This window comes from Orussus abietinus, unplaced genomic scaffold (genome assembly GCF_000612105.2).
Source record: "Orussus abietinus isolate OABI.00-Male unplaced genomic scaffold, Oabi_2.0 scaffold79, whole genome shotgun sequence".
Taxonomy (NCBI): Eukaryota; Metazoa; Arthropoda; class Insecta; order Hymenoptera; family Orussidae; genus Orussus; species Orussus abietinus.
In genome coordinates, this window is record NW_019394231.1 from 289682 (window position 1) to 315424 (window position 25743).

At 44.6% G+C, this 25743-nt stretch overlaps 1 protein-coding gene across 1 annotated transcript in view; it reads right to left on the reverse strand.

The window, feature by feature from the left end:
• The window catches only part of LOC105694763, a 211105-nt gene that overhangs the window by 29069 nt on the left and 156293 nt on the right, over positions 1 to 25743 (reverse strand). The window contains exon 6 of the mRNA XM_023431772.1: positions 1011 to 1199. Coding sequence (XP_023287540.1) covers positions 1011 to 1199 — 189 coding nt within the window. The remainder of the gene's footprint in view (positions 1 to 1010; positions 1200 to 25743) is intronic.

The following is a 25743-nucleotide window of genomic DNA, read 5'->3' on the forward strand; positions in this document are numbered from 1 at the left end:
TCTTGGCGAGATCCTTGATCAAGGCTCGCCATTTCTGAATCACCATATCCGATTCCAGGACGAGTAATCGTCTTCGAGATGAAACCCAAACTCGGCGGAGAGCATCTTCGGGTGATCGTTTTAAGGTGAAGTGAAACACGTCGAGGAACTTGATCGACGTCGATAAAGAAGATTTTTCTAAATGCCTACGTTGCCGACGTTCGTTTTTATATCGACAGCTGGGTCGAATTATATTGGGTATTGTACCAAATGGCATACTCCCCCTGTCGTTTTCGTACAATAATTATAAAGAAATCGAAGTAAAACTCCAGAAATCCTCTGGATTCATGCTTTCTGGGGCCCTAATTGGCTGCAGAGGGACCCCCTGCGCCATCTGTGATTTACAGGTCAATTAAATTTTCACTCCGAGACCTCGTATTACCATCGTTTTGGCATAGACGCGCATACAACACTTTTTTTGCCTTTATCCCGTTCAAATGCGAGTTTATCGATTACCAGAGTGTTCTAAATTCTCGTAAAATTGTCCTGACCCTTTCGATTCTCACATCAGAGCCTTCGATAATTGTATATTGATCGAAATATGAGAGCTCGACGGCATTTTGGTTCCGGTCTGGACTGTTAAAAAATTTGTTTAAAAAATCCACATTTTCAATGTGTCAGGACAATTCTTAGATGATCAGGAGTGACGTGTCAATGTTTCGGACTGTTTGGTCTTTTACTCTTAAAAAAAAGTGTTGTATTCGTATCGACTGATTTGAAGGGGGTTTCACTTCACCTTAATTTCCCGATCGGACGACAAAAATTTGTTTAAAAAATCAAAATTTGCAAAGTGTCAGGACAATTCTTAGATGATCAGGAGCGATCTCTCAAAGTTTCGGACAGTTTGGTCTTTTACCCTTAAAAAAAAGTGTTGCATTCAAATCGACTGATCTGAAGAGGGTTTCACTTCACCTTAACCTTCTAGGGGAAAAAGACCATGGAAAGAAGTATAAAGTGATTTTTTAACCAACCTGGGAGTCCTCTTCCGTAAAAATGGCGTCGAAGGCGAACATCTTGGGGGCGGCGACGGTCGGTCGTCTATCATCCGCAGTGGATGATTGTGCGGATGCTGGGTCCACCAGAGTCACCTGTTTCTTCCTCTTATCGGCGTTGAAAAAACTCCCCCCATCCCCCGTGGACACTCGTAACATCACTTTCACCTGCAATCGGAAATAGGAATCCTGATAAATCATAATAAAATATGATCCGTGTATATATATTAATTTACAGTCATTTGACATTCGGAGATTTTCATTTTCGGACCATTTGCTCGGCCGGCTTTTTTCACTCTTAAGGCTGTCTGTTATCTAGGATGGTGATACGCGGGGCTCGAACGAAATTTAAGCCTGGGGAGATTTCCTCTCTGGAGGATTTGAAAAATGGCCAGACACGCGGTATTAAATTTCCCCGATATGGCGCCGACCGTCGCGTAAAATTTCCTTCGGAACGACAGTAATGACCCTGACGGAAATTACTCGGCGGACAATTTTCCGCTCATAAAGGAGGGTCGCGGGGAGTCATGATTACGGCGCTACTAGAGCTCCCTGTGGATTTTCCGGATATTTTCCGCAAAATTCGGAAGTTATCGGGTAATGGAGCCAACGGCGACCGCGCTTATCACGCGGAGATTTATCTCCCGTTTCCGCGGTAAGGACGATTTTTCTTTTTTTTCCGCGCGGTTCATCACAAAGGGAAACTTTCCATTATCCTGCGGGGAGAAATCGAAGAACCAGGTTGTTGAGACCGACAGATTTGTTTAAATAAAAATGGTAAATATGGTCCAGGGTGACGTCATAAGCCGCCGTGAGTTGTTTAGTGAACGGTGCTATCGCTTCCTTCGGTTGGGCTAGATAATTATGTCGCTAGATAATTATTAAAATTCTTAAAGGGGATCGAAACAATACTACGGAAGGTATGTGACGTTTCGAGTTAATAAATTCCTAGGAAAACGCATCTCGTTTCCCGGACGGAGGGGAGGGAAAATCGGAGCTCGAGATGTCCGCTCGTTCGTCCTTTCCGGAAATTGGGTTTTGAGATTCCGCTCAGATTGCGAAGTAAGTTCCACTTTCGCGGGCGATACGACCTCCTCGTAGATTTCTTTTGCGCCTCTGGGCGAGCGAAACGGAGAAGGTGGCGATCGTACCGACCGGAAATAAAACGGCACCCTTTTTCCAGGACTTATTGGAAGCTCTGCATATCGAGCGGCCGCTTTTTTCTCTCCGCCTCGAAACACGCGGATCTCGGCGTAGAAACGAAGGAATGGCGAGATAAAAGTGTGAGCGAACAGGAAATGACGGGAAATACGAGAAAGAATCGAAAATATATCACCCGGTTCCTTCTCCGGAGAGAAAAGGGACATCATGAGGGAATATCTCCAAATTGCACTTTTTCATCACCGAATCCTAAAATTCACATTTTCTACATTAGAAAAAACGTTTTCTACGTACACTTTGTGAAATACGAGAAAATCCGGAAAATATGAAATCCTTCGGATTTCTCGGAGAATTTTTCCTGAAGTTTCATCTCGATCCTTTTATTAAAAATCTTTGGGCGAGAATTATGCTCCCCTTATTTTTGCATAATTTGAATTATTTGAAGTATATCCAAACCCTTGGCTTAAAAATCAATTCCAGGATCGAAAGGAATATCGATCGATCGATCTTCGAAGTCGCGACTCCGCAGTATCCTGGTCATTTTTTAAAATACGAGAAAATCCGGAAAATATGAAATCCTTCGAATTTTTGGGAGAATTTTTCCTGAAGTTGCATCTCGATCCTTTTATTAAAAATCTTTGGGCGAGAAATATGCTCCCCTTATTTTTGCATAATTTGAATTATTTGAAGGGTATCCAAACCCTTCAATTAAAAATCAATTCGATGAGCAGAAGGTGCATCGATCGATCGATCTTCGAACTCGCGACTCCGCAGCATCCTGGTCCAGGGCGTAATATTCGGAGGATTTTACGAGGGCAATAAACCATCGGCAAATTCAATTCCGCGAGCATCGCGAAGGCCCACGAGATATCCGACGACGTCCATGGAACCACCTACGGACCAACCATCAAAGTTCGGCCAAGTAGTTTCGGCCTCGGGTTTATTGGCGTCGTTTCCGAGTTTACGCGGACCCCCCGCGAGGACAGGATGGATCGACCCGCGCCTCGTGGATGGGAATTAATTATAGTGCCACTTCGCCTCCGTTTGTAGGCCCTAACTTCTTGCCGACTTCCATGGAGGTGCCGACTTCGACCTACGACTGGACTCGGGGCACATCTGGCCGAGATATGAAATTAATATTAAATTTCCGAGAATCACGGAGGACCGCTGAAATTTTCCAGAAATCCATATCAAAGGGGATGATTGATTGCGTGGATATAATGGCCCGGAATCATTATGGTTAGATTTATTAGACTGGACAAATTTAGAAGCATCTTTTCTCTGCGGATGCTTCTATGCGGAGCGTTATTATTTAATGAGAAATTAATGAATATCGATATGAATTATTGGTATCTCCTTCCGCTTCGCTTCGACGATCTCTCGACATTTTCTAGAAATTCATATCAAAGGATATGGCTGATTGCGTGGATATAATACCCCGGAATCATTATGGTTAGATTTATTAGAATGCCAAATTAATAAATATCGATATGGATTATTGGTATCTCCTTCCGCTTCGCTTCGACGATCTCTCGAAATTTTCTAGAAATTCATATCAAAGGACATGATTGATTACGTGGATATAATACCCCGGAATCATTATGATTAGATTTATTAGAATGTCAAATTAATGAATATCGATATGGATTATTAGTATCTCCTTTCGCTTCGCTTCGACGATCTCTCGAAATTTTCTAGAAATTCATATCAAAGGACATGATTGATTGCGTGGATATAATACCCCGGAATTATTATGGTTAGGTTTATTTGAATGCCAAATTAATGATTATCGATATGGATTATTGGTATCTCCTTCCGCTTCGCTTCGACGATCTCGCCGAAATTATTCCGCGACTCCACGGTCACATGGCGGAATTAAAATGAGGAAATATGGAACCAGATGCTCGGGGAGAGGCTATTCACGGGATCCTGGAATTTCGTTGATTCCTCCGGGAATTACCGGGAAGGATCTCCGGAGGGGGGGACCCTTTATAAAGGAGCTTTTTAAGAATGGATCCTGCGAGTTCCGAATGATTAGGTGTTTCGGCTAGCGGTCCTTTCTTCATGAACTCCCCATAATGAAAACCACCATCGATCGGCCAGAAGGGTCGTAAAACCCCGAGCTTTTCCAGTTTCAGGCCGATTGGATTGGATACCGACTTTTCCTCCGGAATTGGAAAAAAGAGGAAGAAAAATCCAGAGGAGCGAGACTTAAGAAATCCCGTGACACGATAAAAATTGAATTCTAAATAATTTTCTATCACTCTTCCCATACTTAAAATCTGGAAAATTCCCGGAAAACCTCAACAGGCCCAAATAATTAGACTCGTCCAGACCTTGAATTTGTCCGAAAAATTTCATTTTATTATTCGGAATTTTTTTTTTCATAAATTATTTTATGTATGGGATCATATTTTAATTATTAATTATTGTACTGGAATTACCGAGCATAATTCGGTGAAGTATATCGACCTTGATTTTTCTTCGAAAAATTTCATTTTATTATTCGGAATTTTTTTTTTTCATAAATTATTTTATGTATGGGATCATATTTTAATTATTAATTATTGTACTGGAATTGCCGAGCATAATTCGACCCAGTATATTCCAAGGCCTCGGCGAAATGTCGGGGAAACTAGAGCATGTCGGTGCACAGGTGGTTGCAGATTGCACCTGTGCAGATAAACGAGTCTCTCCCGGAAAAGGCAGATCCTCTACTTCCGACTTTCGGGATTGATTCGGTGATTTTTCCACGAGCTTGCGGACAACCCTTGCGGCTTTTCCCCCAGGATAGAGATCCGGAAAGGAGGCGGAACCGGGATAAAATAGTCGGGATCTCAGCGTCGGATTACCCGCTCGGTTATTCAGTCCGACACCAGTTGCAGAAACGCCGAGAGAAATTTTTCCAAATTTATCTGCAATTACCAGAATCATTTTGCATAGATTAATATCAGTTCCGTAATTAAATTTAAATCATTTGAGGTTGATTTTAATGACTTTCGTTGAGGTCGGAGGGTGTTTCGGGGACGAGAAGAGCCGAAGGTCCCCGAACGGGGTAAAGGTGCATCCAGGAGAGTCTACGTCGAAATTACATACATATGTACTGGGTTGTACATAAAGCTCCTTTCGTATATCGGGAGCTTCGGGGAGGCGAGATCGTAAATTGCCGTATAATGTCCCATCGGCCCTGGGCCGTAAAACATTTATGTGCTTTAATTTCCATCCGGAGATTCGCGCGCAACTAGATAAACCCTAGATTCGTTGCTGGAGACGATCTTGAGGTAATTGCCTTTATAATTAGTCAAAATGTCCTACAGACCCGAAAAGACCAAATATGAATTTTTTTCCCGATTTTCATCGTCGTTCCTTAGCCCTGTCGCGGAGAAAATATGTCTATTAAGGAAATAAAAGGAAAGTGGTAAAATAAATTCCCAATAACGGAGAGAGCCGGGAATTGTGATAAATGAAATTATAATTAGTCAAAGTGTCCTACAGACCCGAAAAAACCAAATATTAATTTTTTCCCCGATTTTCATCGTCGTTCCTTAGCCCTATCGCGGAGAAAATATGTCTATTAAGGGGATGTGAAAAAATAAAAGGAAAGTGGTAAAGTAAATTCCCGATAACGGAGGGAGCCGGGAATTGTGATAAATGAAATTATAATTAGTCAAAGTGTCCTACAGACCCGAAAAGACCAAATATGAATTTTTTTCCCGATTTTCATCGTCGTTCCTTAGCCCTATCGCGGAGAAAATATGTCTATTAAGGGGATGTGAAAAAATTAAAGGAAAGTGGTAAAGTAAGTTCCCGATAACGGAGGGAGTCGGGAATTGTGATAAATGAAAATACACCGGTGGTGTGGTTTAATTATATAGAAATGTAAGGCCGGAGATTAGTATTAATTAACGTTGGGCTTTTGCGAGCTCTCCAGGGGAGGTACCAACACGTGGGGGTGGAAGTGGTAAATTTCGCGTCAGTTAGGGTTGTCAGTCAAGAGGGCCGAAAGGGGTGCGGAGCGTGCCACACGCCATCTTGGAAATGCCAGGTCTCGGTACACGGTATGACGCAGTAATGGCTGTATAATGGTGGGTACACGTTACGTTAACATCTCGTTGTCAGGGCAGAAATGGCCAACTCGGAAGTGTTCCCGCCTAACTCGGTTGATCCCGCGGGAGCGGAATCCGCGGCTCCTCTTCGCGGCTCCGCGTCTGTTCCGGGGATATTTCCGCAGCGGTGAGCATAAATTACCGTCAGGAAGCTTATCAGCCGAAATCATGAACGAAGGAATCCGGCATGAAAGGCAGGGTCCTCCCCGAATGCAAATGAGGACCCTTTGAGGGCCGCCCCATCCTTTGAGCCTAATCACGCGTCCTGCCGTCTCGGCTCTGTTATCATTGGCGGAAAATTTCCCGACCACCCCCGTCGAAATTTCCAAATGGCGCCTGGTAAAAAAAGGCAGAAACAATCGAACGAGGGGAACTCGCTAGGTCCTTTTCCAGCACCCCTCAATTTTCGTCCTTCTCGGAGAAGACGTCCGCTCCCATCCTGCCACTCCTCGTCCTTCAGAAAAATGCGGCTCCCTATTTTCACATTTCCCGAGTAAAGAAAAGTAAAGAGTTTTCCCCTTCCCCGTTTTTGATTTCGGACATCCCAGAAGAGAAAGGAAAATACATCCCGCGGAGAGAGAAGAGGTGGAGGGAAAATTCGATATACGCTCTCGGGAAGGATATAACCCCGAAGAAAATTCCCTCCCATCTTCGGGGTCCGAATCCACCGGGTGGTCCGAGAAAAATTCATTCCGGCTCTTGGGATACCGTGTACCGGGCCAAGGGTGCGAAACTACTCGCGTAATTCGATTACCGTCGTTACCACGTGATAACTCGATTTCGGGGCGGCACGGGGAGAGATAGCACGTAGCTCTCTTCGGGGATGCTGGAATTGGTGACGTCTCATTGGATTACCCCCTCATCTCTTGCGATCCACTTTGGCATCCTTTTTTTTCATCTTCCCACCCTTATCGGACGAGCCTTCCTGGGCATTTCGAAAAATTACACATTTTCTGCAATTACACGGTTACTTAAGTTTCATGACACTCCTGTTGTTTCGTTATCAATACTTCTAGCGCAATCATATCTAAAAAAGATTTCATTTCAATTCTTTTTGGATCCTTCGAAATGATCTCTTCTTAATCCCAGGATATAAATCAGGGGGTTGTTCGGAGAATTCTTGGCGTGGTTTTTCTTCCACCCCCGAGGGCGGGAGGGTGGAGGCACCCCCCGAAAACGGATAAGGTTCATTCTTCACGAGAGACCCGGGACCTGTCCCGGATCCTTCGTCCAGGACTCTCGTAATCCTTGGACTTAGGGTGTTAAGGCATAAAGTGGAGGTCCAGGACCTTCCGTCATCCCCGCGAGGGCGAAGTGGACGAGGGGCTGATAAAGAAATCTGTAAATCTGTTCCCTCCCCGAGGAGCGCTCCTCTCGTAAAAGGGGATGCGATTTCCGTCCAGGAAAGAAAGTAATCGCGCCAAGTGCCGTAAACTTCCCCACCCTGTTTTAACCAACCCCCGGCAGGATTATCGGGGCTTATTTCGAGATTTTCGGACCGCCCTTAATCTCTGGAAATCCTCCCTCTTTCCGAAAATCACCCCCTTTTTTAACGGGATTTTTTCACCCCAGGGAATTAACGATATAAATTATGCGAAGAATAATTCAGCAATTTTCCATGGACTCGAAAAACATGATATAGGGAGAAAAGGAAAAATTCCATCGGGGTGGGACAATATTCTTCGGGTATTTTTATATTTTAGGACTTGGAAAATTTGTTGGGGCGACTGGAGGGGGGTTTCTTTTTTTTAATGGCGTCATTTTGAGCGGCGAGACTCAAGTCTGGAATTTAATTCGGATTGCTCCTCGGAGTAATATCCAGGGGGTAGGTGGGGGTGGAAACTTGGCACAAGTAGCAGTTGATCCGCGACCACGCAACAGGAAACAATAAAGAGGTCTAGTCGGCAAGTTGCCGGAGAAATGGCGACGGGGGTGAATTAACAGGTACAACGAGGGAGGCCAGAGAGAATTAACAGAGAACGCGCGAAAACAGCGAGAAGGACGAATACACTTTACACCCCTTTCGGGTTAAACTGCATTTACCACTTGCAGCTAGGTAGATTAGTAAGCACCCTGTAGGTAGGCATAACTACCCCCTGCGATCTAATAAATCGGAATTAAATCCTTTAGCAGGAAACCCGGGTGAAGGAAATGGAATATTAAGAAGAATCTCATTGAAAGGAAAATTGTGCCCATAATTATGAAAGTGGTCTAAGTCATATATTTTTTGTTTATTTCAAACGAAATTACATTGAATTAATTTCGTTTGAAATAATATGGCGTGAAATAACTGATAAACTCATTTTTTTTTTAATTTTCACTTAGACCACTTTCATAATTATGGGCGCAATTAAGGCGGCAGGATTTTTTGGGGAAAAAAATATCCTTTCGAAGGGGGGTCAAGGGACGATTCGTATATGGGGGAGGAAACTTTTCAACCCCTTTCGTTAGGGATGTTTATTATATTCATGCTCGGCATCATGAAGTTTTCCGGGTCCTGAGTATTATGGGCGCACCCTTAAATATTCATAAACGCGGGGGGTGAACATCAGAGCGAGTCAAAATCGACTTATCAAAATGAAAATCAACCCCCGGTGAGGAATAATCTTTCTTGCCGGGAATTTGAATTTGAATTCCCTCTGGCAGTGCATCCGCAGCGTTACTCCCGTTACTTGCATTACTCGTGTTACTCGCATGAGGTACTCGTGTTACTCAGGGAATTGCTTCCCAGAGGGGTGTCTTATTCGATTTCCAGTTACTTAATAATAAATCAGCCGTCTTCCTTTTCGACTAAATCGGACTCGCTGGTTTTACCGAAATTTAAGGTGAAGTCAAACACCCTTCAAATCAGTCGACTCGCATACAACGCTTTTTTTTAAGAGTATTAGACCAAACTGTCCGAAACTTTGGCACATCACTCCTGATCATCTAAGAATTGTCCTGACACATTCAAAATGTGGATTTTTCAAAGAAATTTTTTAACTCAGCCCAGACCAGAACCAAGATGGCGTCGGGCTCTCATATTTCGATCAATATACAATTATCGAAAGCTCTGGTATGAGAATCGAAAGGGTCAGGACAATTTTACGACAATTTAGAACACTCTGGTAATCGATAAACTCGCGTTTGAACGGGATAAAGGCAAAATAAGTGTTGTATGCGCTTCTATGCCAAAACGATGATAATACGAGGTCTCGGAGTGAAGATTTAATTGACCTGGAAATCACAGATGGCGCAGGGAGTTCCTCTGCAATCAATTAGGGCCCCAGAAAGCACGAATCCAGAGGATTTCTGGAGTTTTACTTCGATTTCTTTATAATTATTGTACGAAAACGACAGGTGGAGTATGCCATTTGGTACAATACCCAATATTATTCGACACAGCTGTCAATATAAAAACAAATCTCGGCAACGTAGGCATTTAGAAAAATCTTCTTTATCGACGTCGATCAAGTTCCTCGACGTGTTTCACTTCACCTTAACGCAGTACATAAGTGATAACACTTATTCACCGGACATGTCGATTAACAACGAATAAACTGTTTTCCATTAAGCGAACTCCTGGGAAATCGCCCGGAAATTCCGGGAAATGTCTGAAATATAAAATTCCCCCCGATTTTCGACTCGACTTCCCAGATTAAGGCATCGAGTACCTTGGAGGAAGTTTTAACGAGACCCTGAAAAGAGCCTCTTAACTTTAAATTGGCATTGCTCGATAAATCCAGGTTTCGACATTAGATGCATGAAATTAATATCAGCGCCGAAAAGAAAATATTTTTCGGCGATAGAATTTATATATCGATTCCTGAGTCAAATCCTCAGAATCTCGAGGTCATACGTACTCGTTATTTGGTACTTTTCTTTTTTTTTTTTTGGACGGACGACGCGGCATCGTTTCTTCTCACTTTGCGGGAAATGTGTGGAGGGTCGTCGAGGTGCGACGTTCCTCTTCTCGGCTCCTTTTTCGGTTCTTGAAACGAAGCTTTCAGCGCTTGCGATTTCCCGTCTCGTCGAGAGAGAAACGCTTGACACGCTTCCTGGGGAAGTGAGACTCGAAAGCATTTGTCCGGATTTTTTTATTGCCATTGTGGCCAGGAAATGCGAGAGGCACGAGGAGTCCAGTCTATCTCTGGGGAGCATTTGACATGAAGAGTCCCTCGGATGGTACTCGAGGGAGAAAAATCGGGAGACACATTCGAAATCACTTAACCCGATATTTAAACCGTGCATAAACTACGAGAATTAAACCCCGAGGTATGTAATTTTCAATTACAATCTCAACACATCCAGTTCGATCGGTTCAAGCATTGGGAATAATTCGGGATTTGTTTATTCAATGTCCCTGTTTTTCCTTTTTTTTCTCCCCCGAACCGAATTCCTCATAGCTGGCGAACAATCGGATCAATTTTGTCAGCAGCGCGTCCACCCTCTGCATAATCCGCGGGACCGAATTTAAATTTTAAAAACGGCCCCCGATTGGTTGTCAGAATTATCGAGCAATTCCGGCTCGAAAAATTCCCCCGCGAGGAATGTTCGGAATTCCGTTTTGGCGATGCTTTTTCTCGGCCTCGTTTAAAAAATTCCCGGATTTTCCGGAGTCGCTTTAGATCGATCGAAAGCTTTGGAAAATACGTATTTTAGCCGTATTTTAATCGTAATTAAATTCCAAACATAGGGAATTCCAGTTTTTCCTGCTCGGCGTCATTTTCCCCCCCTGTCTTCCTGAAAATAAAATCCAAGAATAAATCCCCGGTGTATCGTTATCGGTAATTACCCGAGTAAATATCCATTCAGATTAATCGAAAACTTCTTACGTATTTTAGACGTATTTTAATCATAATTAAATTTAAAACATAAGGAATTCCAGTTTTTCCTGCTCGGCGTCATTTCCCCTTCCCCCTGTTTTCCTGAAAATAAAATCCAAGATTAAATCCCCGGTGTATCGTTATCGGTAATTGCCCGAGTAAATATCCATTCGGATTAATAGAAAACTTCTTACTTATTTTAATCATAATTAAATGTCAAACATAGGGAATTTCAGTTTTTCCTGCTCGGCGTCATTTTCCCCCCCTGCCTTCCTGNTCATTTCCCCCCCTGTCTTCCTGAAAATAAAATCCAAGATTAAATCCCCGGTGTATCGTTATCAGTAATTGCCCGAGTAAATATCCATTCGGATTTAAAACGCTGACACAGAGAGGGAGGAAAGGGGAGGAGACAGGCCGGAGGAATCAGCGGGAAATTCGTCGAGACGACTGGAGTAATCAGTCGGGGCTCTCGCAAAATCCCACGTTAATTGGTCGGAAAATGGCGACGGTGCCGCCGCAGGAAAGCGGAAATGACGTCACGTCAAAGAAAGACCAGATTAGAGCTGATTCTCGTGTAATGAGGCGCGCCTCGCGTACCGAGACTCGCAATGCTCGACTTCCGCTTTCCGCGGGGCCCAACCCCTTGCCGACCAAAGTGCCAATCCTCATCCCCCTCTTCGGGGTTGCCAGCCCCTCTGGTTGGCTCCGTTCGGCGCTTTAATCACAGCTTGATAAAAAGTTCGACCGAGGCCACGGACAGGGGCGATCCCGCGAACAGGTGCCTCTGCAGAAATTCCGAAAATCTCGGAAAAAATGAGGAGAGCATTTTCCTTATATTTCCTCTGGATTTTCAAGTTTTCCAGAGGTCGAGTCAACGGATAAGACGCGGGAGAGAATTTTCGTAGGAAATAATTTTTATTAATAATTTCAAATAAAGTGACAAATTTTCCTTTTTTATGGAAATACGAAAGAATCCGAAAATCTCGGAAAGAAATCTCGGGAAAAATGAGGAGAGCATTTTCCTTATATTTCCTCTGGATTTTCAAGTTTTCCAGAGGTCGAGTCAACCGATAAGACGCGGGAGAGAATTTTCGTAGGAAATAATTTTAATAAATAATTTCAAATATAAATTCTCTGCAATCAATTAGGGCCCCAGAAAGCACGAATCCAGAGGATTTCTGGAGTTTTACTTCGATTTCTTTATAATTATTGTACGAAAACGACAGGTGGAGTNGATAAGACGCGGGAGAGAATTTTCGTAGGAAATAATTTTAATAAATAATTTCAAATATAAATTTCAAAGTGGTAATTTTTTTCTTTTTTTCCTTTTCCTTTTTTATGGAAATACGAAAGCATCCTATATGACAGCAGTCGATTGGGAATTAATTAGAGAGCTTTTTTGTAAATGTTTGGCAACTTACAGCGAGTCTGGAAGCGGCCATTAGGGGAGAAAGACTTTCGCGGTCGCCGCGGGACGGGGCGATTAATATTAATCCAGAGTCAAGATGTAACATTAATATTAATGTAGTAGGCCGGGTTATGGTTGCAAGCTCGAGGGAAAGGGTTGTGGGATATAACATTTTCCCAGAACCTGGAGTTCCGGGGTCGGAAGTTCCTTCCGTCTGCCAGAAGCCGACTTCTCCCAGAGGATAATCCGAAAAAAATTAAAAACTCCCCAAAAACTCCCATTTTTTGTTAATTCCAGGAAAGCAGAATCATAGCGCGTTCCTTCCCCTTTAAAATGAGCTGTACCCCATCTCGATATCCCCAATAATATATTTTCTATGAATTAAACCCTAAACCGGTGCGTCACTTCTGAAGTGGCGAGTCTAAGATAGAAGGCCAGAAATAATTTCGTATTTATTAAAATATTAATAATAGGAATTTTATGACCGGCTCTCGGGACAGTTCTGGGATTGCGGAGATCGCGCTTAAAGCTTCTGTAACTTTAAAATCGAGGAAACAACTGTGGGGGCTATTTTTGCTAAACGTCGTTGCAAGACCACAGACAGGGTGCGAGCACACCCTCTTTGCTTTTGACGCTAGCAAAATACACGGGGCAGTAAATCGAGACAGAAAACAAAGGCCGGCTTTATTTTCGTTGGCAGAACTTGCATATCCGGCGAAATCCCGCCGGAAACGGGGAGGAAGCAGGAAGAGAGTCATTTAAAGGCAGGCCCCTGAAAGCGCGCTTTTCCTTCGACGTAATTAAAAGCCCACAAATAATTATTACCACCGGTATAATAAAAACATTTAATCAAGCGGCAATCAAACCCCGATGGAATTATCAGCGTCTAAGGGCATCTTTTAAATTCCCTCTGTGTACATTTATATATTCACGTGTGAGGGTGAAGGGGGGAAGGAGTGGGTGGAAGAGGAGGAAAAGCGCAGGAAAAGGGAGCAGGTAAGATGGAGTAATCAGGAGGAATGACGATTTTATTCATGAGACCCGAAGGTATATATCCGATCAGGATATCGCGAGGTTTAGAGCAGTCGAAGACGCTTTTAACCTCCACAATTCAATCCCAGGATCCGTTTGGCATTCGAATCGCGCATTTCGTCGAAGGGTCGGCCATTTTTCACCGAAAAAACCATTTATCCCGATCGAAGATACAAGGCTTAAAGGGCCCGATACAATGAGCGATGATGCACAGTCGCCATTGTGCGCGAGATTTCCGATTGCATTTTCCAGCCTCCATTTTCCCTTCTCTGGCTGGACCATTAAATTCGATTCCACGTGGGAAATCGATGCGAAATCGAAAATCACATATATATAATTATTTCGGAATTTTTTTTACAGGGTAGTTCAGTGATAAGACCGACTCGTCGATGGGGAACATTAATGGCGGATATCTTCGCGGGGGGCAAATTGAAAGTAAGCTTTCCAGCTTCCATTTTCCCTTCTCTGGCTGGACCATTAAATTCGATTCCACGTGGGAAATCGATGCGAAATCGAAAATCACATATATATAATTATTTCGGAATTTTTTTTACAGGGTAGTTCAATGATAAGACCGACTCGTCGATGGGGAACATTAATGGCGGATATCTTCGCGGGGGGTAAGTTGAAAGTAAGCCCCAAAAGCCACGGAATTTTCTATGAGACGTCTCGCCCGAGTTTTCGTCAAAGGATCTTTGGATCTTTGGTCCTTATTGGGGATCCTGGGAGCATCTTGCACGCTAATTAAGGTAATCCTTGCCGACGAGGACGGCGCGTGGTATATGGTGTACATTATGGGGTATGTACCGGGGAGGAGCAGGGACATGGCGTCGTTACTCTTAATAGAGCACCACCTTCGGGTTGGCAATCCTTTGCGTCCGCAGAGAAATACCGGCTGGATATTAATAATAATTAAAGGGCATTTAATCAGCGCGGAATAATTCCGTGGAAGGATTCAATTTTTGCGGGGCCCTTTTGGGACTTTTCGAGGATTCGTCTCCGCGGCCATTTTGGATTAGGGGGTGGTTCTATAAGGATTCGAAACTTCCACCAATTTATCGAAAAATATACATCGTAATTTTATAATACTCCTGTTGGTATGGTATATATGTATTTTATAAATTCCCGAGGATCCTCCACGCCGAGTCGACTTCCCGGGGGATATTGGAATCCTCGCAGTTCTCGGGGATTCTAGGAACGTCCTGAATCTTTAAGTACTGCAGTTAGTAACGAGTGAAACTACAAATGGCTAGCGTCTCGAGGGTTCAATAATTCATGGGAGGTCACGTTAAATATGGACGCGCCTACGGGGGTGGGATCGGACCATGGCGGGGTGAGACTCTTTCCGAATTTCGGCTAAACTAGAAAGCAAGTCTAAACCCCCCTAAAATAAATTCCCTTTTAAAAATGGCTGAAAAAACAATATAATTTAATTAATTTAAATATTAATAAATATAATTTAATTAATAAAAATAAAAATACAATTTAATAAATTCCAGGACAAGAGTCTCACCCCTGAAAACTAATCCCGCGAGAGAATTTGGAAAATCACGGGGAGAAGGATTTTCGAGGGGTCTTATATTGGTCCTCGGGAAATTGTTTAAACAATTTCGATGTTGGATAATGCGCTGTGGAATCAGCCTAGTAAAAAGAGAAGACTTTTTCCCGCCGTTTAACGAGGGCGGACGCCGTCAGGCGTGATCTACGTTTAGATATTTTTCTCATCATCGTTTCACCCCCTCCCTGGGGGGCGGGGGTGAAGGGGCATATTTTTCTCGAAATTTGTCGCGCCTATCGCAGGGGCGGGATCTACCCTCGGATAATTCCGGGGAGCGGAGAAGCTGCAAATCTCCCATCCCCGAGAACGATATAAACGTTTAAGAGACTCCCCCATTTCTGGGTTTTACGTTTACACACCCGGTGCATGATCCACGTCCTCGTAGATCTTTTCCCCGCTTTCCAGGCGAGATTTTCCGAAATTTCCCCAAAATGAGAGGGGAAGCAAATTCTCGCGAGAATTACGACTCCACCCCCGGGGTGGCAGATGGATTTCATATTAAATTTCCCAGGGAAATGTTTACACCTCGAGGTGAATTTCGGTACGCTCGAATATTATGAATAATCATTTGTTAGGAATTTTCCTTGTTGAATTTTTCACGTCAATTTTCCCGGGACATAAAATGGCGCCGTTAGGGAAACTAAGGGCGACTTTATTGGCAGCGGGGTGGCAGATGGATTTCATATTAAATTTCCCAGGGAAATGTTTACACCTCGAGGTGAATTTCGAGTACACTTCAAATCTCATGAATAATCATTTGTTAGGTGGTTAGGAATTTTCCTTGTCGAATTTTTCCCGGGACATAAAATGGCGCCGTTAGGGAAACTAAGGGCGACTTTATTGGCACCGGGGTGGCAGATGGATTTCATATTAAATTTCCCAGGGAAATGTTTACATCTCGAGGTGAAATTCGAGTACACTTCAAATCTCATGAATAATCATTTGTTAGGTGGTTAGGAATTTTCCTTGTCGAATGTTTCCCGGGACATAAAATGGCGCCGTTAGGGAAACTAAGGGCGACTTTATTGGCAGTGGGCTTGCCAAAAATTCGTCACGGCCTAGCGACAGTCCGGATTTATTTTCCAGGGGTTTCGGCATTCCTTCTCTCCATCTTCGATCCCATTTATAGCATCCAGCTCGGGTGCGTCGGACGGAACAGCTGTTAGGCGAAATCCGGAGGGCTATCGGTTATAACAAGCGTAATGGAAGGGATGGCCAGCGGATACGAAAATAGTCGGTGACTTTCAGGAGGGAATTTCAAAACGTCAGAAATCCAAGGACTACCTCGACGCGTTCCCTCCTGGGAGGCGCCATAGAGGGACTCCCTTATCACGGGAAGTGCACGGTAAATTCTGTCGTGCACAATGCCTCGTACATCACTGATAGCATGCATCGCTGATAATGCGTTTCGGAATGCAGCCGAGTGGGCAAAGCGAAAGGATATCCCTTAACCAGGGAAATTAAATTTAAGGACACTCGCAGGATAACGCATGAAGGAAGACTTAAGTATAAGAGGGAAAATCCGAGAAATTGATAAGAGGCACGTGGAGTTTCTCGCGTTGCGACCTACAATTTTAATGAACCACTTTTTAAGGGAGGAAAAGAAATATTAAAAAAAAATTATATATATTCCCACACTTCCTCGTATCACGAAGGATTATTAAATGATCTCTGTAACCCTCGTTTGCACCTCTTACCCGGAGTGCACGTCTCCTCCCCTCGGAACCACCCCATGAATAATTCACCCCTCCGCCATGAATTTATATGAAATATTAGACGGGTCAGATTTTTAATCCCCGAATGTAACACTCGTACCCGGGAATCGCAAGACGGGTTATCAATTTCGGCATTTGTGCCCATAATTATGAAAGTGGTCTAAGTGAAAATTAAAAAAAAAAATGAGTTTATCAGTTATTTCACGCCATGTTATTTCAAACGATTTAATTCAATGTAATTTCGAAACAAAAAATATATGACTTAGACCACTTTCATAATTATGGGCACATTTAAAGATTTTTATTTTTTTTTTCCATTTCCCCCGTAAATCCGTGAACTCTGTGGTATTTTTTATAAAATTCCCCATGGGTGTTGCCTTCATTTCCGCGGTCTAGGGTGCTCGTAATTCCGCCGTGGAGTCACTTTGCACATATTAAACCACCCGGTGTTTCATCAGGGCGGGAACCACGTCCTTGGAGACGTCTAAGCTGTTCATCGTGCGATGCACCCGGGATTAGATTGCGATTCCCCCGGGAGCCGGGGAAGCACGTATTCGGGACTCCGAGCCTCCCGGGTACGAGGGCGCCGGAGTCCCGCAGGATTAGCGGGCCACTTCTGGAAAAGGTCGTAAATTCTCTCCTGTAGACTGCACCAGGATGCAACGAGGTGCAGCGAGATACAAGGGAAAGCGGGAAAGCTCGAGGATTTTCCAAAGTGGCGAATCAACTGAAAGTGAGGTTGGAATCGTAAGGTTAATTGAAATGTTAATAGAGGGCCGTGAGAATAATGTAGACCATGATCCTAATTACCAGGAGCCCGCTGATGGAGCCCTTGAAATTAGGGGTGAAAATAATTCCCCCGGTCGTTAAGTAAGGCCGAAAATTAGGCTTCTTAATTTTTCGTCGCGTGCCGCCGCTAAGGGGTGGAATTTCGGTCTCTTTTTCAGGAGGTAACTCCTCGCTTTATTAACCCCACTTGGCACCCTCTGGAGCGGAATGCGCCCTCAGAATTTCCAGTTATTTTTCATCCCCTTCGACGGGAGAAAGAAGGTGCCGGCACTCGCGCACTCCACCCTGAGTAATAATAAATGGGCCCGAGGGGGTGTACCGGCTTAGTTTTCAATTCGGAACCAGGAGTCAATAAGTGTCGAGGGATGACGTATCGCCGGACCCTCTGGAATATTAAGGGATGCCGGAATGTCGTCCACTTGAAGGAAAATCCCATTCGTTACCCCCGTTAAACCAGCAGGGAAATCCAAGATAGAGGAAACCCTTTTCAAACGTTCCTCCCAATTTCGTAAGTAAATCGGAGTAAGTAGTGATTTAATAATTCAAGAAAAATCAGAGACACTTTTAAATCAATGTTTTACTTATTACTCAAGTGACGGGGTGAAACGCGTGTATTTTATTCCCACGTAAGGAGTACTCGAAGCTTATTGCCGGGTTCTGCCTTGTCCATTTGAGGTTATTATTCGTGCCCTTCCGCGGACCATTTGGAGAACGGTCCCGCTCGGGGTATATCATCCAAAATTCCCAAATTTAACGAGCAATTTCGAAAAACGACCCCCGAGATAAGCCGCGCCCCCGAAGGGTTAGTAAGGGCGACCAATCTCTGGGATTAATCGAGGTCCCTGGTCCAAGATGTCGGAGGAGGCGCACCTCGTAAACGGGAGAGGCGTTGCTCCCCCAGGAGCAGGACCTCGTCCTGGACATCACCTCGAGCCTGGAGGTCGGTAGGAAGTGGTGTAGGGGATAGTCGAGATAACCGAGATAGTCCAAGGTGCTGGTGAACTTCAGGGTGGAGGTGAAGACCAAGGTGTGTCGGTGATGGACAAGGTCCCGAATTTCCCCCAGAAGCAGGACCTCGTCCTGGACATCACCTTGAGCCTGGAGGTCGGTAGGAAGTGGTGTGGGGATAGTCGAGATAACCGAGATAGTCCAAGTTGCTGGTGATCTTCAGGGTGGAGGTGAAGACCAAGGTGACGACCAATGTGTGTCGGTGATGGACAAGGTCCCGAATCGATGCCAAGGTGGAGGTGTTGGCGACAGTCGAGGTAGCCGAATTTTTGCCCGAGTGGGTAGCCAGGGTGGAGGTGTTGGTGACGCTTCAGGGTAGGAAACGCTTTACGAGGAACGTCGGGTTCGACAAGTCGGTTTATCGAGTCTCTCCTCCGGCGGCCATTGGAAGGTACGGCCGTTTAGAGCAGCCGGTGTATTGTCGGGGTAGACATCGAGGAAGTTTACCACCGCCTCGATGTCTGCCACCCCCGACACCTGCACCTGCACCTCCGAGCCGCATTTCGCTGCACCCTGGGGTGCGTGGAAAATTCCCTCATGCATTTTTAAAACGTCCTCTCCACGTCCTGCCCACGTCCCGGCACGTGACCTGCCGGGGAAGCATCTTTATGGCGCAAATGGGCTCGCTTTAAGGGTTCCCCTACCTTGAAGAGCCCTACAAGGGTGAACCATTCCGCGACCCGTTTTACCCTTTCCTATCTTTTGCCTTCCGAAATGAAAATCCTTGATAAGTGACGCGTTATCAATGTTCCCCGGGTTCAGATCAAACGTTTAACTATTCGAGGTAGCTCATGCACCGTGGGAGTACTTAAGGAAACTGAATTTTCCCATTCAATTATACCTCCCACGGAAAAGTGCGTCCTATGAAACTCATGCAGAATATGATACCGAACAATTTTCGTATAAACGTTTTCCCTCTGCGAGGCACCGTTTCCGGGGAAAGTGCGTCCAAAATAGAGACCGGGCGATACCCGTGGAGGGCGCGCAATAAGGGCGGCATTCGTAGGATCGGCCGGCGGAAAATGGTCTTTCCGGGCGGCCATCCCGCCGGAAATTCGGCAGCGTTGCAGCGCGCCCTGGAAATTCCCCGCGGTCGTTAAAATGCATAATGCAGGTATTGTTCTTTCCCGGTGCAACAGGTGCGTCCGTCCGGTCGCGTCCGATCCGCATTCGAGGTAATGGCCGCGGCTTGGTGAAAATATTCCTTCGTTAAAACTTTTCTTTCCGCCCTGCCGATTCTCAGGGACATCTGGAGCGAACGATTACCAATACCTTCCCTTAAATTCCTGTTAATAACGTCTGGTAATTCTTTTCACTTGATAAGTATCACTTTCAACGCAGTCGAATTGACTTTCGATTTTCATCCTTTAAGGCAAAATGTTTGTCCCTTATCCTGAGGTGCGTCAAGTAGGAGTATCCCTTTCGTCGTCTTCGGAGGGTTGGAATCGTAAAAAGAAACCCCAGGACCTCCCTTTGTGCCGAAGAGACGTTCCTCGACTTCACCCTCCCGTCTGCCTGCTGCAGGGCTTCGTCCTTACAGGAGGTGGGACTCATTCGGATTCGTCCTTAGGGCATCCGCCGGAAGTTCGATCTTAGTCCGCGATATGGGGATGAGAAGTCATTCGGGAGCTCTTGGAGGAGCACCTTGGTTTACCGAGGGTCCCTCGGGACCCGCCGAAGTGAGGAAGATCCACCCCCAATATTCGAGTCATAACGAGGGGGTATTTCGGACGTGGGGGGGTGCGTTTGCCTCCGGAAGAGGGAGGAGGGAAAAAGCAGTGCGTTTTAATCTTGGAAACATCCTGCGCTACGAATAAGACACTTTTCGAAAATTATTTCCCCCTACCAAGGACCGGTGTAAATAATATACGAGGGTCGCTACGTCATGTTTACGGGTTCTAAGAGGAAATGGGGTAGCAAGAAGGCTTTGGGAGCTCTTTGGGGTGGAAGGGTTTTCCAACTTCAGCCCTCAAACTGTCAAGGACTCGCTCACAGGAGGCCAGGACTCATTCCGATTCGTCCTGGGGGCATTTGCCCCAAGTTCGATCTTAAAGTCCGAGGTGGTGGAAAAGTCATTTGGCAAGAACTTGGGAGGCACCTCCGAGCTCCTCCACCCCTTCTTGCAGCCCCTTACTCTCCAACTGCAGTCCGAAGTATCCTTATTGACGCAGGGATTGATGGTTCCCAGCATCCTGCGTGGTACTCTTGCCTCGTTAAAGTAAATGAGTGGATCCCCATCTCTTTTCCGGGAGAAACCACCCCCCGACCACCCCCTCGAACAACCCTCAGGCACTCCCATTGATTTGTTCGCAACTCCTGGTTTATAGCTCGAGCTTATGGCGGACAACCGAAACGTGCCCTTCCGTATCAGTCCCGATAAAACCACCCCCTTGAAACCCACCCCCAGCCTCTTCGTTAATTCAACCTCCTCCCATCGCCAGGACGTAAGAGCTTTTCCCTCGGCCCAGGATCTGAATAATTTTTAAGGACCTCCCCAAATTTCCCGGATTTTTCTTTCACCCCCGCGAGCGGTTATCAACGCACTTCGCGCGTTATCGGAAGGACCTTATCAAAAATCGGGACCGGCGGTACTGATTGTCCCTGCGGATGCTTCCTGGCCTATTATCGCGGCATTCCGTTGGATCTTTGCATCTGGGCTGGATTTCCGATGGAACCCGCGGGCCCTATCAGAGGTGGCGTTTCCACCCCCGTTATCGGGGGCGGACCAGCTCGGATCCGCGGGGTAAAGTTTGAGTGACGTTTCTGGCAGTGGTTGCAATATGTATAAAGGCTCTCTCCTGCGGCCCCGGAGGGTGGGAAACACGGGAATCCTCTTTATCGGCAAAGGGCCCGAGGCAGGCCGACGTCCCTCTAAATCATTCAGCATCCCCGGACCGTCTCGGATGACTAATTAACGCGGCGAGCGAATCGCTTCATCGCTTCGGAGGACCGACGACAAGAGCGGCCTCTTCACCCCCTCGAAAAATACCCCGAGATGATTATCACTTCGCTCCGAAAATTCGTCCATTCGGTCCCTCTTGAATAAGAGATTTTATAAAAATTCTCCTGATTTTTCGGAATTTCCCATTTAACCCATCGGCCCGACGTTTGGTCCAATATCGCCTGCACGGTCAGGCGAATTTCGCCCATATGTCGAAATGGCTCCGTGTTCAAAGGGCTAAATAAGTCAAGATTACGCTAAAATGTCTATTTAATATCGAAAAAAAATGCGCAACCCATGTTAAAAATATATTTTCCGAAATTTTAAGTCCGAGATTACCATATCCGATTTTGGAACTCCATCGCTTAACCCTTTGGCTACTAAGAGCACCTAAAGGCGCCCGACGTTTGGTCCAATATCGCCTGCACGGTCAGGCGAATTTCGACCATATGTCGAAATGCCTCCGTGTTCAAGGGGGTAAATTCGATTATTTTACTGAGGAGATTAAGGAGATCCCGGCTGAAAATTCTCACGGAATAAATCTCTATTAACCCAGATGGCTCCGCTTCGATATGCGGTCGAAGCCATCGCTATCGATAGGTCGTAACTCAGATAATGGAGTACCATGTGCAGTACCTATCGGCGATCATTAGAGCTAACTGGCCTAATATGCCGTTTAGGCGAAACGATGGCGCAATATCGAGTCATCTTGATTATCTGTCGTAAATTCTCGATACTTCCGAGATACTGACGGAACGACATCCTTAGACGATAACTGTAACGAGTCATGAGATTATTGCGGTATAAAAAATTTCATATATCTGGAAGGTTATGCTATCAGTTCCACCACTACAGTCTTAACGACTGGTCGTTAAGATCAATCGACAATTTTTTATCTAATTTTTTTTTCTCATTATTTCTTTACCCCTGTTTTCGGAACTAATTACGCGGTTTCATCGTGGGAAAACTCGGGGGAATTTAGGTTGGGTTTTCACGAGTGGAGTGCACTCGGGCGCTGATTAACAGTTCAAACGCGAGAACCACATAATGCTTCGTAATGACGGTCAGGGGCACAGAAGGGGCAATCCCGACACGTCGATAAATCCGGCTTTCGTTTCGAATTACAAATCGTTATCGTACGGAATCTCGATACTCGGATGCATCGGGATAATTCCCGACTTCCGGGGAAAATTCCCCCGAAACGCAAGGAACGCCGAATTTTGAAGCGATAAGGTGGAAAAACCCTCGTCGATATTTTTCACCTGGATTATTAAAAAATTTTCCACCTTAATTACTATCGACTACTCTATCGACATTTTTTTTTCTCTTACTGTAATCACTAGAAAATGTAAACCCGCAATGATTTTCCTTCGAAATGCAAGGAACGCCGAATTTTGGCGCGATAAGGTGGAAAAATCCCTCGTCGATATTCTTCACCTCGATTATTAAAAAATTTTCCACCTTAATTACTATCGACTACTCCATGGACATTTTTTTTTTCTCCTGCTGTAATCACTAGAAAATGTGAACCCATAAAAATTTTCCTTCGAAATGCAAGGAACCCCGAATTTTGGCGCGATAAGATGGAAAATCCCTTGTCGATATTCTTCACCTCAATTATTAAAAAATGTTCCACCTTAATTACTATCGACTACTCTATGGACATGTTTTTTTTCTCCTGCTGTAATCACTAGAAAATGTGAACCCACAAAAACTTTTCCCCTGAAATGCAAGGAACGTCGAATTTAGTCGCGATAAGGTGGAAAAACCCTCGTCGATATTCTTCACCTCGATTATTAAAAAATTTTCCACCTCAATTACTATTTACTACTCTATCGACATTTTTTTTTTCTCCTGCTGTAATCACTAGAAAATGTAAACCCGCAATGATTTTCCCCCGAAATGCAAGGAACGTCGAATTTAGTCGCGATAAGGTGGAAAAACCCTCGTCGATATTTTTCACCTGGATTATTAAAAAATTTTCCACCTCAATTACTATCGACTACTTTATCGACATTTTTTTTCTCCTGTAATCACTAGAACATGTGAACCCGCAATGATATAAATGTTGGATTAAAGCTTTTATCGGTTTAATCGCCTGATTAATTCATTCCCACATTTTGGTCATCGAGTTTCCCTCGAAGGGAGGGAGACTTTTATTTAATATCTTTTTATATTCACCTCTACGCAATGAAATTGCGAACGCACGCAGGTGTAAGCTCGATTAAGCGCGATTGCGCTCAACTTTCCGGGGAATTATTCCAAACACGGGGCGTAATTATTTCGAATTCAATAAAATCCCCATCAAACGAGTCGTTCCGCGAAAATATTATTTGCAATCATTTTCCACTGGGAAATAAATCACCGTCCGGGAAATATTACAGTCAGCTACAATTTACGTAATCAAAGAATCCAGACAAACAAGAGACATATTCTTCGTTAACTAAAAATATTTCGACCAAACCGCGGCATTATTATTTCCACTCATTTTCCGCTGGGAAATAAATCCCATGAACATCCCATAAATCATCCATCCCATAAACATGTTCAAATGATCGAAACAAAAAAGGAAAATATTTCGATAAAACTGCGGATTTTCTCTCAATCTTTTCTACAACTTACTTGAATTGTTTTATAATCTTGAGAAGTAGACGTAAGTGAAAAAAAGGTACGCTTGGGTTTTTTATTCCTCCATTCGTTCCATCAATTGTCGTGGGAGAAAAGAGGGAATTAGCGGCAACGTCAGGATAAGAAACGGAGGAGTCGCGATAATCTCAGGTCGTCCTGTTAACGAAATTAGTCCTTCGATAAATTCCCTCTAACTGGATCGTGGAGAGCTTAATTGTTTCTAGGATATAACCACTAGGACGAGTAGATAAGTGAAAAGGACGGCTTAAATCACGTAGGAGGAGATTTCAGGATTACGAGTCCTGCGTTCACTTTGTCTGCAGAAGGAGGTAGGACGATTCGGTACTTCCGGAGAATAACGATCCCCGTGATAGTGCATCGGCATCTTATCAAGTGCATTTTTCCTCCTCGAAAAAAGTCCCCCAAAGAAAAATCCTGCGATTATTTTCCCTGTATAAAAAAATAATAAAAATCGTACGGAACAAAAACCGAAAAGAGTGAATTAAGAATCAGTACAAAAGTGTAGTCTTTTTTTTTCGGGAAATAATAGTTTGAGGAAAAGTGAGGAAAAAATGTGGAGAGAAAAATAAATAAAAAAAATTGCAGCGTTCACTTTGTCTGCAGAAGGAGGTAGGACGATTCGGTACTTCCGGAGAATAACGATCCCCGTGATAGTGCATCGGCATCTTATCAAGTGCATTTTTCCTCCTCGAAAAAAGTCCCCCGAAGAAAAATCCTGCGATTATTTTCCCTGTATAAAAAAATAATAAAAATCGTACGGATCAAAAATCGAAAAGAGTGAATTAAGAATCAGTACAAAAGTGTAATGTCTTTCTTTTTTCGGGAAATAATAGTTTGAGGAAAAGTGAGGAAAAAATGTGGAGAGAAAAATAAATAAAAAAAATTGCAGCGTTCTAGGAGGGGCAGGGTGGACGCGGGGCCGTTTTAATGAAAATTCCCAGAGTCCCGGTGGGGAAGAATGTGCAGCGAGTGTTTGTCAGGGCCAGGAAGAGGAATAAGGAAAACAGGAGAGAGCAAAGTGGAAGCCGAAAGAGACGACTGGGGAGTGACTCGGGACCGCTATCAAAACAGAGGGCTAAGTGTTTCGATATTTATCGGTTGGCACTCTTGGGCCCCCCTGGGGTCCTGGGGGGTCCCCAGGGTGCCAGGGGGTCCCGGGCAAGCGGCTTCTTCTGGCATCAGTCCAACGTCGACGGCGGCCAAAGATGCCGCCTGAAGCTGGAATTCAATTTCCCCCTAATCGGCGAAAATATCGACCTCGACCTTAACCGGCATGACCGGCAGGTATCTCCTCTGGCCGCCGGCCAATGGGCGAAGCGGACCAGAAGAATTACGAGGGGATCCACCGGAAATTACGTGACTGCTCCTAGACGGCGGATTCGCCTAGGGGTTGTCCCCGAAGTACGATTTTTGCGGACATTGCGGAGACATCGGCCAGGGGTGAGACTTTTTTCCAAAGGGAGTCTGGGATTAAAGAACACCTTCGAATTGAATATTTAGGAATATTTGCAAATTTATTTTGAATCATTTCATATTTTTT